The following is a 19142-nucleotide window of genomic DNA, read 5'->3' as shown; positions in this document are numbered from 1 at the left end:
ATACGTCACGCCCCATCGTGACAAAGTCCTTAGGGACGCGATTAATGGACTCATTGAAAAAGGATAATCCAGATAAGAATTTATTAACGATGGAAAATTTCCACACAATTCTCTGGTTTTCCTGAATCACGATAATGTTAATTGCGTTGACTCATCGTGCCGAGTATTAAACAAGCGTAGGTCCATTAAACATTTCCTACATTATTTATTTTCAGTTGCAACTTTTGCAACAGATACTCGCTCGATGACGTAATCGATCCTCAAACATCGCACTGTTGCATTTTTATTATTTTCTTTTATTGCGATTAAGGGGATCGGTGGATCGTTGAAATTTAATGAAGATGAGGAATAGAATAACGGTTGGAGCATATATCAAAAAAGAATGAATATTCGTTCGAATCTTTCTCTCTATCTCTTTTTTAAATCGACCAGATGCATTCACGAAAGTAACGCGACTCGACGGTTTTTGTTTTTCAGACGGTCCAAGACGACGAGGATGACGAAAGATTGTTTTTCTCTTCGAGATTGTCTCTCTTTACTCGTTCACGGGTCTGCACATCGACCTGTCTCTACACTCTCGATGATGCCAAGAAATGGAATCGGAAACTCGAGCAGTAGCGAAGGTGCACGAATAGGAAAGTAAGCGGGCCGGAGTTGTGTAGTAGTACTCGGTTCGCATCAGCTGTGCGTTACTACTTTGGTTCAGTCGCACGGAAGCATCCGAACGAGTGGTACGTGTTTAGAAGCAAACGTCGGATAATATCTTGGCGATATCCATGGGTTACCGGTTATTATATCATTCATTGAGAAAATCGTTGGATTGAGTATTAACGAAGGTAAGTCTTTATGCGTTTTTCTCTATTATTTCTTTCAATCGAATCTAATCGTTTTCTTACGTACCAGATTTGTCTCGAAAGCGTACGAAAGAACTTTGATACATTTTGAATTAGTTTGGCATTTCTTCAAGAATCGCGATGTTCATCAAAATTTGGATATCGATAGAATTGGATCTATCGAGTTTGATGAAATAGCGTACAATCTTATTGAACGTCAAAACACAAATGAAGAGATTTACAGATCTAATCTAAGAGATATCTTATTATTTTCATAAATTTTTCTTTCCGTTTGTATTTTTCCTCGTAAGAATGTATCATATCTCGTAAGAAGATTTAAAGATAACGTACACGTGAATTTTAATCAATTTTTTAAAAGACTTCCGTTTCATATTATTTTGCAAGATCTTATCGATAGAATTATTTTATGAATCGAAAGCACATAAATCGCGATTTACGTTCATTCCTTTTAACGAATCGCATAGATAACGTTAACTTCTCCTTTTAATATCACTGCTCTTATTTATTTTTCATAAATTTTTATTTAACTAGTGTACAAGCACCTTGACAATTCGTATTCTGATTGAATCGTTAAACTAATCGATTAAGATCGTATCTCACAATCATTACGATTTTTGTAATCGAGGAAACAACAAGAGAAGTAAAATCGTACGATATCGGAAAACATGAATTTGTTAAGGAAATTTTCTATTTTAGTAGTATTTATCAAGGATAACTACTTCGTTCGAGTATAAATTACGATAATGTTTGCGGTTTAACAGTATGCAGAGTGCCCAACGAACCATGCTAAATAAATGTTCGACAGGAAAAGGAAAATAATTATTATTTTGGGTACGAATATAATTTTTTTTCTTTTTCTTTTGTTTATCTACCAAACACAATATTTCATAATAATTTTGTCATCGTCGAGACGAAAGTCGAAATTGATCGATGATATTGAAATGGCAATAAATTTGAATGAGATGTCGTTAGATCGATCCGGATTAATTTCCTATTCAAGTCGCGTTAAGTTCGAATCGTAAATCTTTCGATAAGTTGCGTCGATCCCTTATTAATAAAGTCTTTTATTTATTCATTTAGATATTCATCGTTGATTTACACAAGTTTGAATTTTACCGCGCAAACAGTAAATGTACAAAGTTATTAATTATCGAAGCCATTAAGTGTCGCTGCAGTTTTTAAAGCCGTTATTTATCGACGAGATCCTTCGTCTCGTTGAATGATATTGCGGTATACGAGATGCCATGACAATAATTTGATGTATCGGATAACGATTTATCGTTTAATTACTCTTAACGAGTACTTGTTATCAAAAGTCCATGTGTGTGTCTTACCTTATTTACTTACGTTAGCGAGATTTCTTTCGCGGAGATTTTTTTCACGGGAAGAGGAAGAGAGAGAAAGAGAGAGAACGAACAAACGAGCGTACGAGTGAGGTATAACCCATTTTTGTTTAAATGATAATAAAACGATAATAAAAAATATTTCATAATATTTCACGAGCAAGTATAAACATTGCGAAAGATACCGAATAGAAGAAATTCCCTAGCCGAATTCGGTGGCTTATTTGATGATATATTGATATCGAATCATTTTGATAATCGCGATAAACATCATTCTTTCGAATCAAAGTTTCTCGATCAAGTATTTCGACTTTGATTACACTTATGTATTATGTCATTTCAAGACTAACTGTAGGAGAGTATGGAAAGTTAAAATCCGATAGGATTGTGGTTTGTGGGGAATAAAAGCAATGGATTGTCCTGGTTCTTGAATTAAAAAAAACTGATTTTATCGTTCTTGAGTAAAACATATCAGCGTTTACGTTTAGATTTTATAATTTATATATATATATATATATATATATATATATATATATATATACATATAGAAAAATGCGGACGAACGCGCGCACGCACGCACACACAAACACTGTGTCCGTCGTGTTCGCTTTACTTTTTGTCTTTATTTATATATTGCTATATCAAAATGTGCAAAGTTGATTCTCATTCATATTTTATCATTTTCGTACGAAAACGATTTCCACGATAAAAGTGAACGCAATTGTAGAAACAAGGTTGCTTCAATACGTACGAACATTCGTTCACTGAATAGCATCAATAAAATCGATTTCCTTGACTTCGTCGACCTCGAGACGAACCTTCGATGCTCATCGTCATCATATTTCCTCGTTCGTGTGTTTGAACAAACACGACAAATGAGAAACGTGAACGACCAGGACGCGTGGTCGGCCGAGCGCCGACCGTACGATTCTATTTTGGCATTGTCGTCGTAAGCTTTTTTGGCTTCGCCAAAGCATGACTCTGAACATGCCTCGTGGAGTAACGGATGAGTGAAAGAGAGAGATGATATATCTCGAGATACGATAACGATTCGCATAGAAATGTCAAGTAAGATTCTTCTTGTGTCTTTGATAGCGGCCATTTGTATTTATCATCGCGTTTTTTTTTCAAATCTAATATTCTTTTCCTTTTTTTATTTTTTTATTACTATTATTTTCTATTGATCACGATAAAAGAAGAAATATTTTTTCTAACAAAATTTACGAGCTTGCCAGATGACATTTTTAGATGTAATAATATCATGTTAACGGATGTGTTTCTCTTATTATTATTGTTCTCTTTATCACGACGTATATTATATCTCTCATATCAAGCGTTCTCCTTCTCATCAAAAATGTGTACGCTTTTTATCTTACTCACTGTCTTTTTGTTTCCTTTTTCTCTTCTTTTTTTTTTTTTAAGAATCCTTATCGAGCACTTTTACCTGTATTTTCTATGTAGATGTATGTCGAAATCTACTCCTACACGCTTTACGTATGCGTAATCGCCGTTCGTTCAATGGCCTCATCGAGACGAGATGATTTCATCCCAGATTAGAATATATACCATCGTCATAATTGAAGCGAAACATAATACGATGAATTTAATTCACATTCAGCCGGTACACTACGTATATATGTATGTGTGCGTGTAATAACCTTGGCGCGTGTGAAAGGACTTGAACTAAACAATTGAAGATCGTTTGCAGACTTTCAATCGAGGAATCTTTTCTATTAATTATCTACTCAATTTTGTAGTCTTTCGTAAAGTATTTTGTAAAGTTTTTTCGTAAAGTCTACATAATTAACAATTCATTTAAGAATTAATGAAAATAATTCATTTCAATATTTCAATATTTGTGCCATTTCTAAGTAATTTACATAGTATTTATATCATAGTGTAAAGTAAAGAATTATAATATTCTTATTGCCGATCCGACCTTATCGTTAAAAGAAAAAAGAAAAAAAAAAGAAAGAAAAGAAAAAGGAATGTGTCCAAAGGTAATAATTTGACGATATAAAACCATAAAAGTTACTTGACAAAAATAACATTATCCCTCTCTTTCTTCTTTGTCCTTCTCCTTGCTACTATTAGTTACAGTTTAGAGTTACATTCGATGCGATTTACTTCAAGCGGGACTATAATACAAAGGAACGGTGTTCGTGAGCGAGTTTACGAGACGAATATGTGAAATATGGCTGGCGTTAGCATTGATTTTTTTTTCTTGCTTTAAAATGCTTTGTTTTAAAACGTTCGGTACAAAAAAGCCTATTGCGTGATTTTTCACAAATTAGCGGATGACTCGTGACATAGAATAGAATTTCGCTTTTCAATGACATTTAAGTGCGCGCGAGTACTGATGTAATTATTCTTTTCCTTGTTACGAAATTGAAAACCTTGTAACGAATGTTCAGTCGTCAGCCGTCGTCACGCTTTAAAATGAAATCTTTATTTTTTAAAGACTAAATATTATTTCAATGGAAAGTTTCACATATTCATTCGATCTATTAAAATAATGAAACTGTGTTTCATTTGAAAGTTTAAAGATAACGTAGAAATAACACTCGCACTCGAACAAGATTGTACATTTTTCGACTTTTTCATATCTCTTTTTCTCCTTTCACCTTCTGTTACATGTTCACGTACACCGATTATATATATATATATATATATATATATATATATATATATATATATATATTACCATCGTATAACGCTGTAGTTAAACAAGGTGGTTTCAATATAACGCGATCTTGAGATTCAGATATATGTATAAGGTGATACTTAAAAAATGCGGTTTCAATATGGTGCGATATTAAAATGTTTAGATTTTTATCTTGGCATATTTCATGGATAACATGTTAACTTACATGTATTACTTGAATTAGGTAAAAATATATTCCTATTTGTCACGTCAATATATCGTTTACGTAATTTAACATAATTCAACAAATAATTTCGAATCTAATCTATTATAGTTTTTTTTCTATTATAACTGAATTTCGCATAATGCGATTTATATAACGCGGCATTTCTATGAACGGAATATCTACGTTGGTACGAGGGTTACTTATATATAAATATAATATTGTGTATGTATGTATATATATCTGGATCCTCTGATAATATTTGATTTATTTTCGTGAAAATGTTCTCGTGTTTTTCCATCTTGATCAATTTTAATAATTGATTGACAAGGTGTAAGATAAGAGATGAAATCATAGCTACTTGATAAAAGTTATACGCGATCTTTCCGATTATAAATGAATAAAATTCTTTCCAAATGAAATGCTTAATCCGCATGTGTCACATGTCGAAAGAACGTTACGAGCTTTTCAATAGAACTCGTGACCGCTCTTTTGCCAAACGAACGAACGAACGATAAATAATAATTCATAACCGGTTTATTATTATATCGATGTTGCCGTCCATGTATTAACGTCATAATATTCTATCTTTGTCTATTCTTTAATTAATGAAATGAAATATTTTCAAGTTTCGCGATTAATTCTCTATATCGTCGTGTAACTTTGAAGATACAAATTTAAATATATATAATACATATATATATATCTGCATATTTTTTAAATCTTATCTCATTTTATCATTATATACTATTATTTGTCAGTTCATATATGAAGTCTTTAATATTTTTTTTTATACGTAATACTTAATATAGTATAATAATGATAATAATAACAATAACAACAAAAATAATTTAATAATTAATTATTATTATTGTTAATGTTATTACTGTTGTTGTTATTGTTGTTGATGTTATTATTATTATTATTATTATTATTATTATTATTATTGTTATTGTTGTTATTTTTGCACACACGTGCGCGCGCACGCGCGCACACACACACATACACACACATACCGTAAGTTCCAAACATGACATTACAATTTTGATTACATTTCTTTGAAAATATAGTATTTTTGAGAAAAATAGTTCAGACAAGTTATTCGATTTCGAGATAGAAAATATGCCATTTATTGTTTTCTATTTAGTGGAAGTTTCAAGGTTATTTTAAGACGGGCATTGTTTTTTTTTGTAAATATTTAGTAATGTAAGTAAGCTATATGTTTCACGATAGCGACATATTTTACGTAAAGGAAAAACTTTCGTCCGAAATATTTTTTCATTCTGAGCTTTGGAAAAAAAAAATTGGAAGTTAAGAGTAATTCTTCATTGGCACGAATTAAATCCGAAAGGAATTTTCCTGTTTACTTTATTTCTATATATGTATTTATTTACTTGTGTATCTATGCTTGCCTATGTATATAATATACGTATACGTATAAATACTTATAGCCGTAACGATAGATAGCATTCGAGACTAACAATGGAATATTACCGAGGAAAAGGCGAAAAGATCTCGAACCGACGACGTCGACAGATGTTCGGTCACGTTTCCGTGAGAAACCGGATCGTGAGTCCTTAGTTGAACTCTGTACGACCCCGATTTGATAAACCATCGTCCGGAGGAAAGTAATCGTACATACATACATACATACATACATATATACATACATACATACATACATATATACATACGTACATATATACATACGTACATATATACATACGTACGTACGTACATACATATATACATATATATAAGTACGTACGTACATACATATATACATATATATAAGTACGTACGTATAACTTTGTTGCATTTCCAGTTCGTCTCGTACCCAGGAGATTTCGTGTTCTTTTTCGAGACCGATATCTCCTTCGAACGGAAAGTTCATCAGAATCGTTCTCGTATCTCTCCTCTTATTCGTTTTTTTTTTTTTTCAATTCGATCAGTGATCTTGAGGGCAACCTTTTTTCGTAGTTTTCTTTCTCTATATCTTTTCCGTTTTTTTCTTTTTCTTCTCCTTTTTTTCTTTTATTTTATACAAATATCCTTAGGAAGAAGAATTTTCAACGATATAATCAGTCAGCGTTTATTAGAGATAGAAAAATAAAAAAAGAAATATAAAAAGAAAAAGAAAAAGAAAAAGGAACAAAAGTTTATGTGTAAGTAGGCATGTATTTTGTTACTACAAATGTATCTGTTTGCTGTAATTTTTTTTTTATTTCTTAAAGGTCAATGCTTCGTTCTTCTGTGAAATCTTCGTTCGCGTATAAAGAGAGTCGACGAAAAACCTGTCGAAATGGATGAAAGATGTCATTTTCTCTTCTTGGCATTGTCTCGCTTTGGTTTCTATTTACATACATACTTATGCATGTATATATATACGCACACATATGCGTACATATGTGGGTGTGTTCATTCATTGAGTCATTGAAGATAATTCCGAAGGCGTTTATAAATCGATACAATCGAAGAAAATAACGTTTTGTTATTATTGATTTGAAAAACATTGTATTATTTATACGTGTAAGAAGTTGGCAAAGAGAAAAGTTTTTTCGTTAAAAGATACGATTAGTTGACTGTCGTTTTGTGAAATATCTGTGATTTTAATCTTCTTTAACGAATTCAAATGTGATTTATGCAATTGCACTTTGAATACTTTCTAATAGATTTTTTTTCTAGGAAAAAAAATTATAATCTAAGATACGTCTTTCGAAATGTATTATCGCTTAGATATAATACATACATACATATATGTATATATACATGGCCGGTTAGATCTTATTCGTTTAATGTAAAATGGAAAATTCTCGAGCTATTTAGATATCGGCGATTAATCAAATTCGTTTTATTTCATTTATCTTAGATGGAATTACACAGCAGTCCGGCCGTAACGTCGTCGAAAAAAAATTCCATTCATGGAGATGAGACAACGTTCAAGGAATCGCTCGGGTATGTAATCATATTTCTTTTATAAGCGATGCTTTGAAAATTAATCGAAACGGTTATTACGTAATGATATTTTGCGAGCGAAATAAGCTATTCAAACGTAATTTGTATCGTTCAAAAGTATGCCTACGTACGACAGAAAGCGCAAGCATTAAAAGGTTCTTTATTGTTACTCGTGATATCAAGAGTACAATAGTAATATAGTTATAATACTTGGTAAATAAGTCACATGTGGTTGTGTGAATATGTGGATATGCGTGTGTTTATCGTTAAACATAGTAGATAAAAACTATTTATGAAAAATTCAGAATCCAATTGACGATAATATACATTTTTTTTTAAGTGCAAAGATAGGCACTTAAAAATCTTTATTTCTTAAGTAAGTTTTATCTTAATTAGCCTCAATTGTACGATTTTTTAATCTTCTTTAATCGAAACTTTATTTTTTATTTAAGGAAGAACAAATTATATATCTAATATCTGGACGTTAATCAATGTTGTTTTAGAGAGACTTAATATTTATTTTTCTTATTTTTTCTTCCTTTCTTTTTTTCATTCAGTTATATAATCGTCTCAATTCTGCGATCGTTGAGACATAAAAAATAATGGATATAAAGCAGGTTTGAGTAACAATTGAATCATTCAGTTTCTTTCTATGAATTTATCGTTCTTTAATTAGTTAATTATTAATGCAAGAAAAATAAAATAAAAAGAAAATATTTCGAGGACAATTTGTAAAGTTCGCAGTCTCAATTGTAGATGGTGATAATGTATACATTTTTATTGACACAATTTTTAAAGTGACATTTATTTTATACATAATAATTTATTTGTCGTTTGGTTTGTTGAAAAAATTGTTAGTTTAAGGAGAATTATATCGGTGCTTGCGGTAAGGTGGATAACGTCAAGTATCATGATGTAAATAAGTTGTCATTCAAAAAGATTTAACGTCGATAAAGATTTTTAATGATGTGCAAAATGCATCGGGTGATAGTGCCTACCATGTACGATAGTAAAGAACTGGGTAACCGAATTAAAACATCGTTGTAACGGCTTGCAAAGCGACTTGGAAAATTGTAAGAAAACTGCAACGACGGTAGAACATTATGAAACAAATATTGCACAATATTGCTCTACGGAATCGTCGATTAAAAATGTCTGAAATCGCTAAAGATGTGACTATCTCAGACAAATGAACATATCGTATCCTAATTAAAGAATTGAATATGAAAAGGATGTCACGGTTGTTAAGAAAGGATCGAACAATCAAACGCAAATTTTTCAAAACTATTTGGCTGGTTTTACGAAGAATATCATTGCTTTTGTTTGTCAATTTGTGAGGACCACACTTGAGACTTGGATTCATCGTTACTCTTTAGGAATAAAACAACTATCAAAGCGATAGAGACGCGCCGATTCTCCGTTTCCCAAAAGGACAAAATCGATTTCATTCTTTGGAAAAATTATGATTTTAATTTTTTTAAATACTAAAGATATATTGCTGATTAACCACCTTTCCGAAGGTATTACGATTATTGGAAAATATTATTATAATTTTTTAGGTCGATTAAGTCATTCGTGGAGAAAGATCAAGTTTATTAAGAAAAAAAAAGCATTTTTCATTAGGATAATATACATTTCCATATAAACTTTATGATTATAGGAAAAATTGTTGATTTAAAGTTTGATTTGCTTTCTCATCTCGTTTCTTTTTCATAATTAGTTCCCTCAGATTTTCATCTATTTGCAAAATTGCGTTGTCTATTTTTAAGATTAAAATTTATTTTAAACGAAAAAATTTCAAAGTAAAATTTTAATTAAAAAATTTTTTGGTGATCGACGAAGACACTGAATTTTCGTTAGACAATGAACCGATAATTATCATAAATAATTCTTTTGAAGTGTTTCAAAAAACAAATTTTCGAGATGGCATGAAAGCACAGAAGTATCGCCAAATGGATGCATTGAAATTGAGGGAGATTATGTTGAAAGATAAAAGAAATTTAGTATTTTCAATATATTTTCATTCTTAAGACGCGAATTTTTAAAATTCTCTTCATATATATACTTAAATAAGTACATAGATGTATGTATACCGCGACGGTATATGGGTCGAAGGAGGTTTACCTTGAAGAGCGAAATAAAATTCTTACAGAGTGTTTCATTTTGGATCGAACACTTTCACTTGTTAGTTCAAACGCGATTGGCTTTATGCCTTAAAGGCTGAAGGCCATTGTTTATCTTCTTGATCGATAGTTAATTATTACGGGTACGATGCGTGAAACAAAGAAGAAATATTTTCTACATTTTCTATGTTTTGTTCATAATTAATATAATCGATAATGTTATTTTGAAAATTCATTATAATGTTACCCGATTGATCTTTCATTTTAATAACGTACGAATCATTTTCAACGTTCATGGCATATATTTTATCTAGCAATGGCGGTACTTATGGAGCATTCCAATCAAAGGATCCAATCTTATCGATGGAAAAGGGAGGAGAAATGAAAGCTGGAGTCGACGAGCATGGAATGACCGTAGATCATCCAACTTCGTGAGTATTATTCAAATTATCGTTTAACGTTTCAAAATCGATATGCAATTAGCTAATTTTCCATACACTCGTATATACATGCAAACCCCGTCGATTATAAGAAATTTTCGAAGTATATTGATTGGCTCAATATTCAGGTTATTTTTGTATATTCTAAGTTTTATATTAGCATGTGTCTAATTTCTTTCTTTTATCATTTTTTCTATTTATTTTTTTTTATAAATTTAATTAAGCACTTTTAGAGAGAGGGAGAGGGAGAGAGAGAGATAATAGAAATAATCGTAAGATACTGAATGAGTCAGAGAGTTTAACGATTATTTGTTCCTATTTTCTCGTGATATTTTATTTAATATGCAAAGGTAGAATGACTGAAAAAGTAGTGCGTATCTGTCGATGAGTCGACTCGATAGTAATGAAAAAGAGAAATTCGATGGCATGGCGAGAAAAAAAACGTTCTGTTTAGATGAATTATTATACATTCAGCGCAAAAGCCCACTTACTGATCGTGGGCTCAGAATACGTAGACACGTTCAACCGGATGGGATTGGTTTAATTCTTTAGTTACTTGGCTATTATTTTACCTCGCTTCTACGTGAATTATTCATGAATGTCGCATGCTCAAGCTTATTTCCTTAATTCACGAACCCGTGCAACTGATTGACTTTAATTTCAACATGTCGCACGTAATCTTTTAAGCCACTTAATTCGATCCGCATGTACTTATGTACATATTACACGTAATTAACAAGAGAGTAGTATTATAGGCGAATTCATTACAATCAATGTCGTTGGTACATACGCCGAACAAACAGAAATGTTCGTTTTTGTTTCCTTTCTTTATTTTTTTTTTCTTTTTTCTTTCCTTTTCTTTCTATGTATCTTCGCATCCGAATTGTCAGTCAATTGAATTACATTCAAATTTAAATTGAACTTAAATAGGATTAAAGGTCATTTAACACAAAGTAGAAGTAATCATGTTTTGTAAGTACTTCCAGTTTACTCCTTCATCATTTTAAATACTTCCTTTGAGTGTTCTTTATGTAGGTACTTTGTGAACGATCGTTAAATACGTAATTACTTACGTATGATTTCGTAAATATCGGTCTTTGCTTGAGTCGAAAATCGAAAAATCTTTCTGTCGAAGAGAACAAATTGAACGAATAACGTAGTTCCTTGTTTATCGTTTCACGTTTAAATCACGTGCAATTTGCTCAATTAAAACACGGTTACAGCTCTAATGCGCTAAAATATCTTAATAGCGTTGAATCTTAATTCGTTCTTAAACATTCAAGTGTATCGCAAAGTAACTTTTATCTTTATACCTGGATCATCGCCTTAGCTTTATTTCTGATATGAAAATTATCAATTTATAAATGACATTTGTTTCTTGCTATCACATTCTTTTTTTATATTGTTGTTAATCGAAGGTAAATGCAATCGCTTCGTGATCCAAACAATCGCTAGGTATTATGCAACAAATGCAATTTCTGGTACATAGGTATTCTATATACACATACACACACAAACAAACACAAACACACAAACACATATTTATCGCAAAGTATTATTAAAATTCTATGACTTTTTTTCAAATGTTTCACAACATCGTTAACAACATTCATTTTCTGTAATGTTGGTAATTTCTTAGAAATAAAGACAGATACATTTTTAACTAGCGATCTTTGTATCGATAACTGTTTACGTAAGTCCTATTTGTCTCTTTCTCTTTCTTTCTCTTGCCATTAACTAGTCTTTGCGTGCATAGATGTCACGAGGTCTGGATTTAAACTACGCTGCGACGAGCAAAAGCAAGACCGAAATAAATAATTTGGCATAAGCGCTCATCGGTTCGCGTAATACCTACATTTAACTTATCGTTCGGTGCGCCATTATTTCAAAGTATATTGAACTGATGTTTTTTCTTTTTTTCTCCTTGAGCGGAAACATATGTTTTAAAGAGATATATGATTTGTTATATTTATTGGAGTTCTTTTTTAGTTAATATCTGACGTCAGAAATGATTCGTAAAGATTGTCGCAAAAACGTTGTGAAATTTGTGGAACGATTTCGATATTACCGAGTTAGTATTGTATCGATCATCACGTAAAATTAGGTGAAGCTTTGATACTTTTAGGATCTTAGCAAGAAACGAATGCGTCCAAACTCGGTCGGCCGATTTCATTCCTCGACGATTTTAAATTAGCTCGCGCTATAGTCCACGCGAATGCTTCGGAAAATTTGCACCGAGGTTTTGTACCATGGTCTCTCATCGTGATTTCGACTCGACTCGACTCGACTCGACTCGACTCGGTAAATACGACGTTCATTGTAGGATCTATCTATTAATCACGAGAGAAAAAGATGCTACATATAGTAATTAAACGCAGTACTTCCTTGCGGCTGATATTTCATTTATTTTTTTTAGCTTTTATGATTAACGATTCATTAATTGTTATTTAAATTGAGGAAATTCGCTTGTACATTATAGTCGTATATATCTAAAAAAAGGAAAGAAGAAAAAAGAAAAGGAGATTAGAGAAACACGATTATTTTTAATCATTGAAATAGTCAACTGTCGCACTATCGTAATTACTAAGATTATTGTTAGAACTAAAAAATAAATTGAATCGTCGCAGGTATATTGAGACCATGATGCACCTGTTCAAGGGTAACGTCGGTTCCGGTATTTTCGCATTAGGCGACGCCTTTAAACATGCCGGGTTGTTACTGGCACCACCCTTAACCATCTTCCTCGGAATTATTTGCGTTCACGCTCAACACATTCTCGTACGTATGATCGAAGCATTAAGTTAGATGGTAAGAAATATATACATACATACACATAATAGCGATTCATTTTTTTAGGTACAATGTAACGAAGAGGTAAAACGTCGTATAGGTGACTCGAGTATCCAGCCTGGTTTTGCTGGTACCGTTGAATTGTGTTTTGCTACGGGACCATTAGCGCTTCGAAAATATTCAGTTTTCATGAGGTAAGAGAGCAGAAAAATACTATCGGTCATTCTCTTTTCTTTTTCTTGTTTGTTTTCTTTTTTTTCTTTTTTTATACATATACCGCATTCTCACGATCCCTCTTATTCGTTTGTATTTATTTTCTCCCATATCCCTTCGATGCCATTCAAGCATTTTACCCATTATTTTACATCGTACACTTGCATCGATTTGTTACAGAAAAATGGTTAATTTATTTTTATGCGTAACGCAACTCGGATTCTGCTGCGTGTATTTCGTTTTTATTTCGACGAATATGCAACAGGTAAGGAGAACACACACACACACACACACACGCACACATGTAGATAGAAATGATTGAGACAATTAATAAGAGATTCGTCGAATAATGAGATTTTTGATCGGTTGAATGTTCATTAAACGTAGCAATGAAGTTATTAATAATTATAATAACGATTACGATAAAATCGACAGGTGTTAAGCGCCCACAACGTTAAAATGAGCGTCCATCAACACATGGCGATCGTCTTGATACCCATCATACTCAGCACGTGGATAAGAAATCTGAAATATTTGGTACCTGTAACTTCGATCGCAAATTTTTTAGTAATGGCTGGCTATATAGCGACGGTCTATATTATGAGTCACGACATACCGGCGATTTCTGAGAGGCGGTACGTTGCCGATTGGCACGAGTTACCCCTCTTCTTCGGTACCGTTATATATTCTTTTGAGGGCATCACTTTGGTAAGTAAGATTTTCGAAGAAGACGATTTTTATATTTACTTGTGGTACCTATCTATTCTTGTGTAGAAGAAAAAAAGAAAAAATACCGAATACTTAATCTAAATCATATCGCATCGTATTTGTCCAGGTGTTGCCGTTGAAAAACGAGATGAAGAAGCCAAGCAACTTCAACAAACCATTCGGTGTATTGAACGTAGGTATGGTCATCGTGGGTGCCATGTTCGTAGTAATGGGTTTCTTGTCCTATTTAAAGTACGGTGACGATGTTCGAGGCTCGGTCACTCTGAATCTCGAATTAACGGAGGTGTAAGTATCGCGTCATCTTTTTAATTATAATTTAGTTATCCACGCGAAATATTTTTGTCAAGACCATTACAAACTTTTCTTAAATAGATAAGTTATACGAAATCTTTTTATATTATTATATCATATTCCTATATTATTATCTTTTTATGTTAATGTAATAACAAGAGTATTGAATTTCTTTTATTACCGTAATAGTCTCAGAACTCAAGAACAATTTATAAGATTTCACGTGACTGAATCCATATATATACAGAGTGGGGCACTTAAATGGGAACACTTAAATATCTCCGTTATTTATGTTTTTTATGGAAAAAATCCTCAGGATAAAGTTGTATTTTTTGAGAGTTATCTTAAGGGGATATTCTCAATAAAAAAGTATTAGGGTACAATGTCAAAAAATGATTAGTTTGTGACGTATTTTGAAAAAAAGTCTGATTTATGGAATTGTAACAAGCCATATATATTTTCCGTTGCTTGAAAATAGAAAAAATATATTAGAGAAAGAAGATGAATAATTCAAGATGGACTACATATTCACGATTATATTTTTTTCTCAAGTATACATGAAGATTAATTTTTTCCGGGTGAATGTGCACGTGTATAATTGATTAATGAATCATTAGATTAATGAATCATGTTTTCAAAAGAGTTCGTAAACTAATTATTTTTCGATATTGTATTGTAATATTCTTTTTTTTTTATTCAGAAGAGTACGAGGAATCAATCGGTGCAAAAAAATTGTACAATTCTGTTTAAAAAAATTTCGATGACCTTGAAATCTCGTAAAAATATGACATTGAGAAAAAATCTTTCTACCTTAAAATTAATCTTTCAAATAGTCTAACTTTGTCTTAAAGATATTTTTTACAAAAAGCATAAATAACGGAGATATTTAGGTGTTTCAATGTAAATGCTCCAAATGTTGCAATTAATAAGAAAATTTCAATGGTACCATTATCATCATTTGTTATCATCGAAAATGGGAAATACTGTTCGATAAAAATGTCATGATTAAATGATAGCTGCAATTGCATCGTTTGTGCATGCCATTACCTGCACCTTGCATCGAGTACAAATAGATTGCGAAATGAACATTGTAAATGATTCGATAGACTGACGCAAAAGCTCTACATTTTTCGATTTCTTTTAACGTACGTTTTTTATTGTTGCATATGAAGAGTGGACGGGAAAAAGATCTACTCGCAGGCAAGGTTTATACCAATTATTCTCTGATAGATGTGCAGTGTTTTTACATTTTCCTTTTTCTGTTTTTTTTTTGTTCTAATGATTGATTTAATAAGAAGTGTTTGAAAAATTAACAATTAATATAAGATAACAATTAATTTATAGTGTATAGTCGTTAATTTTTTTCTTTTTTTCTTTTTTCTTTGTAATTTTTCTCTGCATGACGTTGGAGTGACGATTGAAATGATATTTTGCTATGGATCTTCTGATTACTGTCTTCTTTCTTCTCTTCTTTTCTTTTCTTTTTTTTTTTTGATCCCAGGAGTTTTGCGCCGAACGATGAAAGAACAAACTTGTTTTCTTCTCAGTGTAACGAAAATCTATTTTTACAGCTTGCCTCAGTGCATCAAGCTGGCTATCTCGTTGAGTATATTACTGACCTATGCTCTGCAATTCTACGTACCTATCGCTATTATATGGCCCGGAATCGTCGAACAATTCGGTCCCTTTAAATGGCCAGTAATCTCAGAAATCGTCTTCCGATCTGCTTTGTGTTTTCTTACGTGTGAGTATCTTATTCGATAGTGTATATCGTATATATTGTGACCACGCATCGCGTACGATATTCTTTTCAGTTTATTATCCCCTTACTTTCCAATTTTTGTCATATTTTAATGTTAAAATTCTTTTGCAATAAGGGAATTAAGAAAAATGCAATAAGAAAAATTTAAAGAAAATTATTAAGAGAAAAATAATTGTTGCAGTTGTTTTGGCAGAGGCTATACCAGAGCTGGGTCTCTTCATTTCTTTGGTCGGTGCAGTGAGTAGCACGGCACTGGCCCTTCTCTTTCCACCCATCATCGAGTTGGTAGTATGTTGGCAAAATACCAACTTAAGTCCCTTTATGGTTATTAAGGACGTGACGATCGTGCTGATCGGTTTACTGGGTTTCGCTACGGGAACCTACGAGAGCATCACAGCGATCATCAAAGCATTCGATAAATAATCATTCAACATTGTACAAAGTCACATTTGTTGTTTACATTTTTATTATATTATTTTAAAAATAGACGCGCGCGCGAGGTTAACGGACCATGACATCCACGCAGGACACGAGTAGATGTAATGGACGGCGACGCTTGTCACGATACAGAATCATCATCATCATCATCATCATCATCATCATCATCATCATCATCATCATCATCATCATCATCATTATCATGATTATTATTATTATTATTATTATTATTATTATTATTATTATTATATTTATATATATATCTATAAATATGTATTATAGTTATAGTAGTAACTATTTTACGTTGGAAGGATGGCCAATGACGATTGCACAGAGTTTTTACGTATTGAATGCACATTTTCTCTTTACCCGTTTTAATTCCGAATCAATTTGGATAATATTTTAATATCGATATAATTAATAAATGAATGTAAATGATTATTTTTGGAAATCCATCGAAAGAATAACGAAAGGTTGGTCCATCCAGCGTTATGCGCAACTATCGTAGGTCTATCAAAGTTTAGTCCGTTTATGTTGCTTGTGATATTGAAAACGATGCGAAAGCGGAGTTTCAATCGTAGATCGATTAAACATACATAGATATATAGGTAATATTTAAGGAAGAGAAAAAAAACAAAAAGAAGAAACCGACTGTTTTTGCAATTATCGTGATATACATAGTTAGTTTACATTGCCCGTCCTAAGGACTCTACCCTCCCGCGATTAATTATTAATTCTATGTACATACATATACATATACATATACATATACATATACATATACATATACATATACATATACATATACATATACATATCGATATCGTATCTGGTCCAGGAAGATCGGATCTGTATTAATAGTATTGCGTACGATAAGCGAAGAAATTTCTATGTTAGGTCATAAAAAAGGAACGCCTCTTTGCAAACGTTTAAAGTACAACTTTATATCAATTCTAATTATATGCCATTGCATAACGATCGGTTTACAGTCCTTTACATTTTTTTTATTATAGATTTGACACGTGTTTGAAAAGTGACTATTAACATTTTTTATCAATTAAAGTCTGACAAAAGTCAAATGACATTGCCAATCTTTCATTATACAATGGCTAAGAATTATATCCTTTATTCCACGTATGAAGAACGATAAAGTGTACTTTTACCTTTTTCTTTTCTTTTTTTCTTCTTTTTTTTTTTTAAATTATTGCAAAATTATTAAATCCATTTTCCGAAGGATTCTTATGACACACGAGATAAGTCAAAGGATTCGATTGCTGCCACCTTTCGTGTGCAACTTAAAAGTGCATTGGGTCGATTCAAAGAATATATTTATAAGTAGAAGAAAAAATCAAATGAAACGAAACAAAACGAAACAAAATGAAACAAAATGAAACAAAACAAAGAGCAAGAAAAGAGACCGACCATTCTTTTCCTTTACGTAGGTTACAAAATAAAATTATAATGTTAATCTTTTTATATAGCAAATTTGTAAGACATTAACGTGATGCGAAAAACAAAAAATAGGACACTTAAAAATTAGGGAAATACGTATGAAAATTCTTATTTGTCTTTTTCTATATATATATATACACATATATATATTTATATATTTATGTACCGATATATATATATATATATATATGAATATCATTATTTATATATATATATATATACAAATATAATTATATATTTATGTATATACAAATTATAACAGCTAAAGAATTTTCATTTCTATGTACAATTAATTTTCTCTCTTTTTCTTTCTCTCTTCTTTCACTTTTTCTTTTTCTTTTCTTTCTCTTTCTCTTTCTCTTTCTCTTTCTCTTTCTCTTTTTTTCTTTCTCTCTTTCTCTTTCTTTCTCTTTCTCTTTTCTATTATAATCTAGCTGGATAAGTCTTCCTAGAGATTCTAATCGCAATATCTTTTGACGAAACTTTACAGTTGTAATTATATATTTGTTGTGATACTTTATATCGGCGCAGTATTATAGTCGGCAAAAAAAGATGAAAACAAAGAATTTAGCATGGAAAAATACTCTCTACTGATAAGTATTTTTTTTTACATACGCCGGAGTACAAATTCTCTCAGGGAAACGCGTGTGTGTATATATATAAATATATATGCAATGTATGTACACATATCTTTTCCTATATACGTAATCGTAGGAAGATGTAATAGATTTGAAAGTACACCGATTTCTCTTTCTTCGTTTTTTTTTTTCCTTTTGAGATCTTATAAAGATAATAACATAAAGATTGTACAGTAATGTAAAAAAATTTCTTCTTTCGAAAGTCAATGATTGTAAAAAAAAAAAAAAGAAGAAAAGAATTCAATCG

At 31.5% G+C, this 19142-nt stretch overlaps 1 protein-coding gene across 3 annotated transcripts; it reads left to right on the top strand.

Moving 5' to 3' along the window:
- The first annotated feature begins 516 nt into the window (after positions 1-516).
- Positions 517-18448, top strand: LOC122634068 (proton-coupled amino acid transporter 2-like). 3 transcript variants are annotated; one of them, XR_006328286.1, is made up of 11 exons: positions 517-836; positions 7934-8019; positions 10457-10573; positions 13210-13360; positions 13439-13566; positions 13766-13850; positions 14021-14293; positions 14421-14599; positions 15778-15805; positions 16177-16349; positions 16549-16690. XR_006328286.1 is itself a non-coding variant. In XM_043822639.1 (11 exons), exons 2-11 carry the CDS (start codon positions 7934-7936, stop codon positions 16788-16790), a joined length of 1467 nt encoding a protein of 488 aa, XP_043678574.1. In that variant the 5' UTR covers positions 521-836; the 3' UTR covers positions 16791-18448. The 3 variants fall into 3 exon arrangements, 2 of the variants coding, with proteins under 2 accessions (XP_043678574.1, XP_043678575.1); XM_043822639.1 differs by having other exon boundaries at positions 521-836; positions 15778-15810; positions 16549-18448; XM_043822640.1 differs by lacking the exon at positions 15778-15805 and having other exon boundaries at positions 526-836; positions 16549-18447.
- Positions 18449-19142: the final 694 nt, after the last annotated feature.

This window comes from Vespula pensylvanica, chromosome 14 (genome assembly GCF_014466175.1).
Source record: "Vespula pensylvanica isolate Volc-1 chromosome 14, ASM1446617v1, whole genome shotgun sequence".
In the NCBI taxonomy this organism is placed as follows: domain Eukaryota; kingdom Metazoa; phylum Arthropoda; class Insecta; order Hymenoptera; family Vespidae; genus Vespula; species Vespula pensylvanica.
Note: the sequence above shows the minus strand (reverse complement) of the source record. Positions and strands in the feature narration are given on the sequence as shown.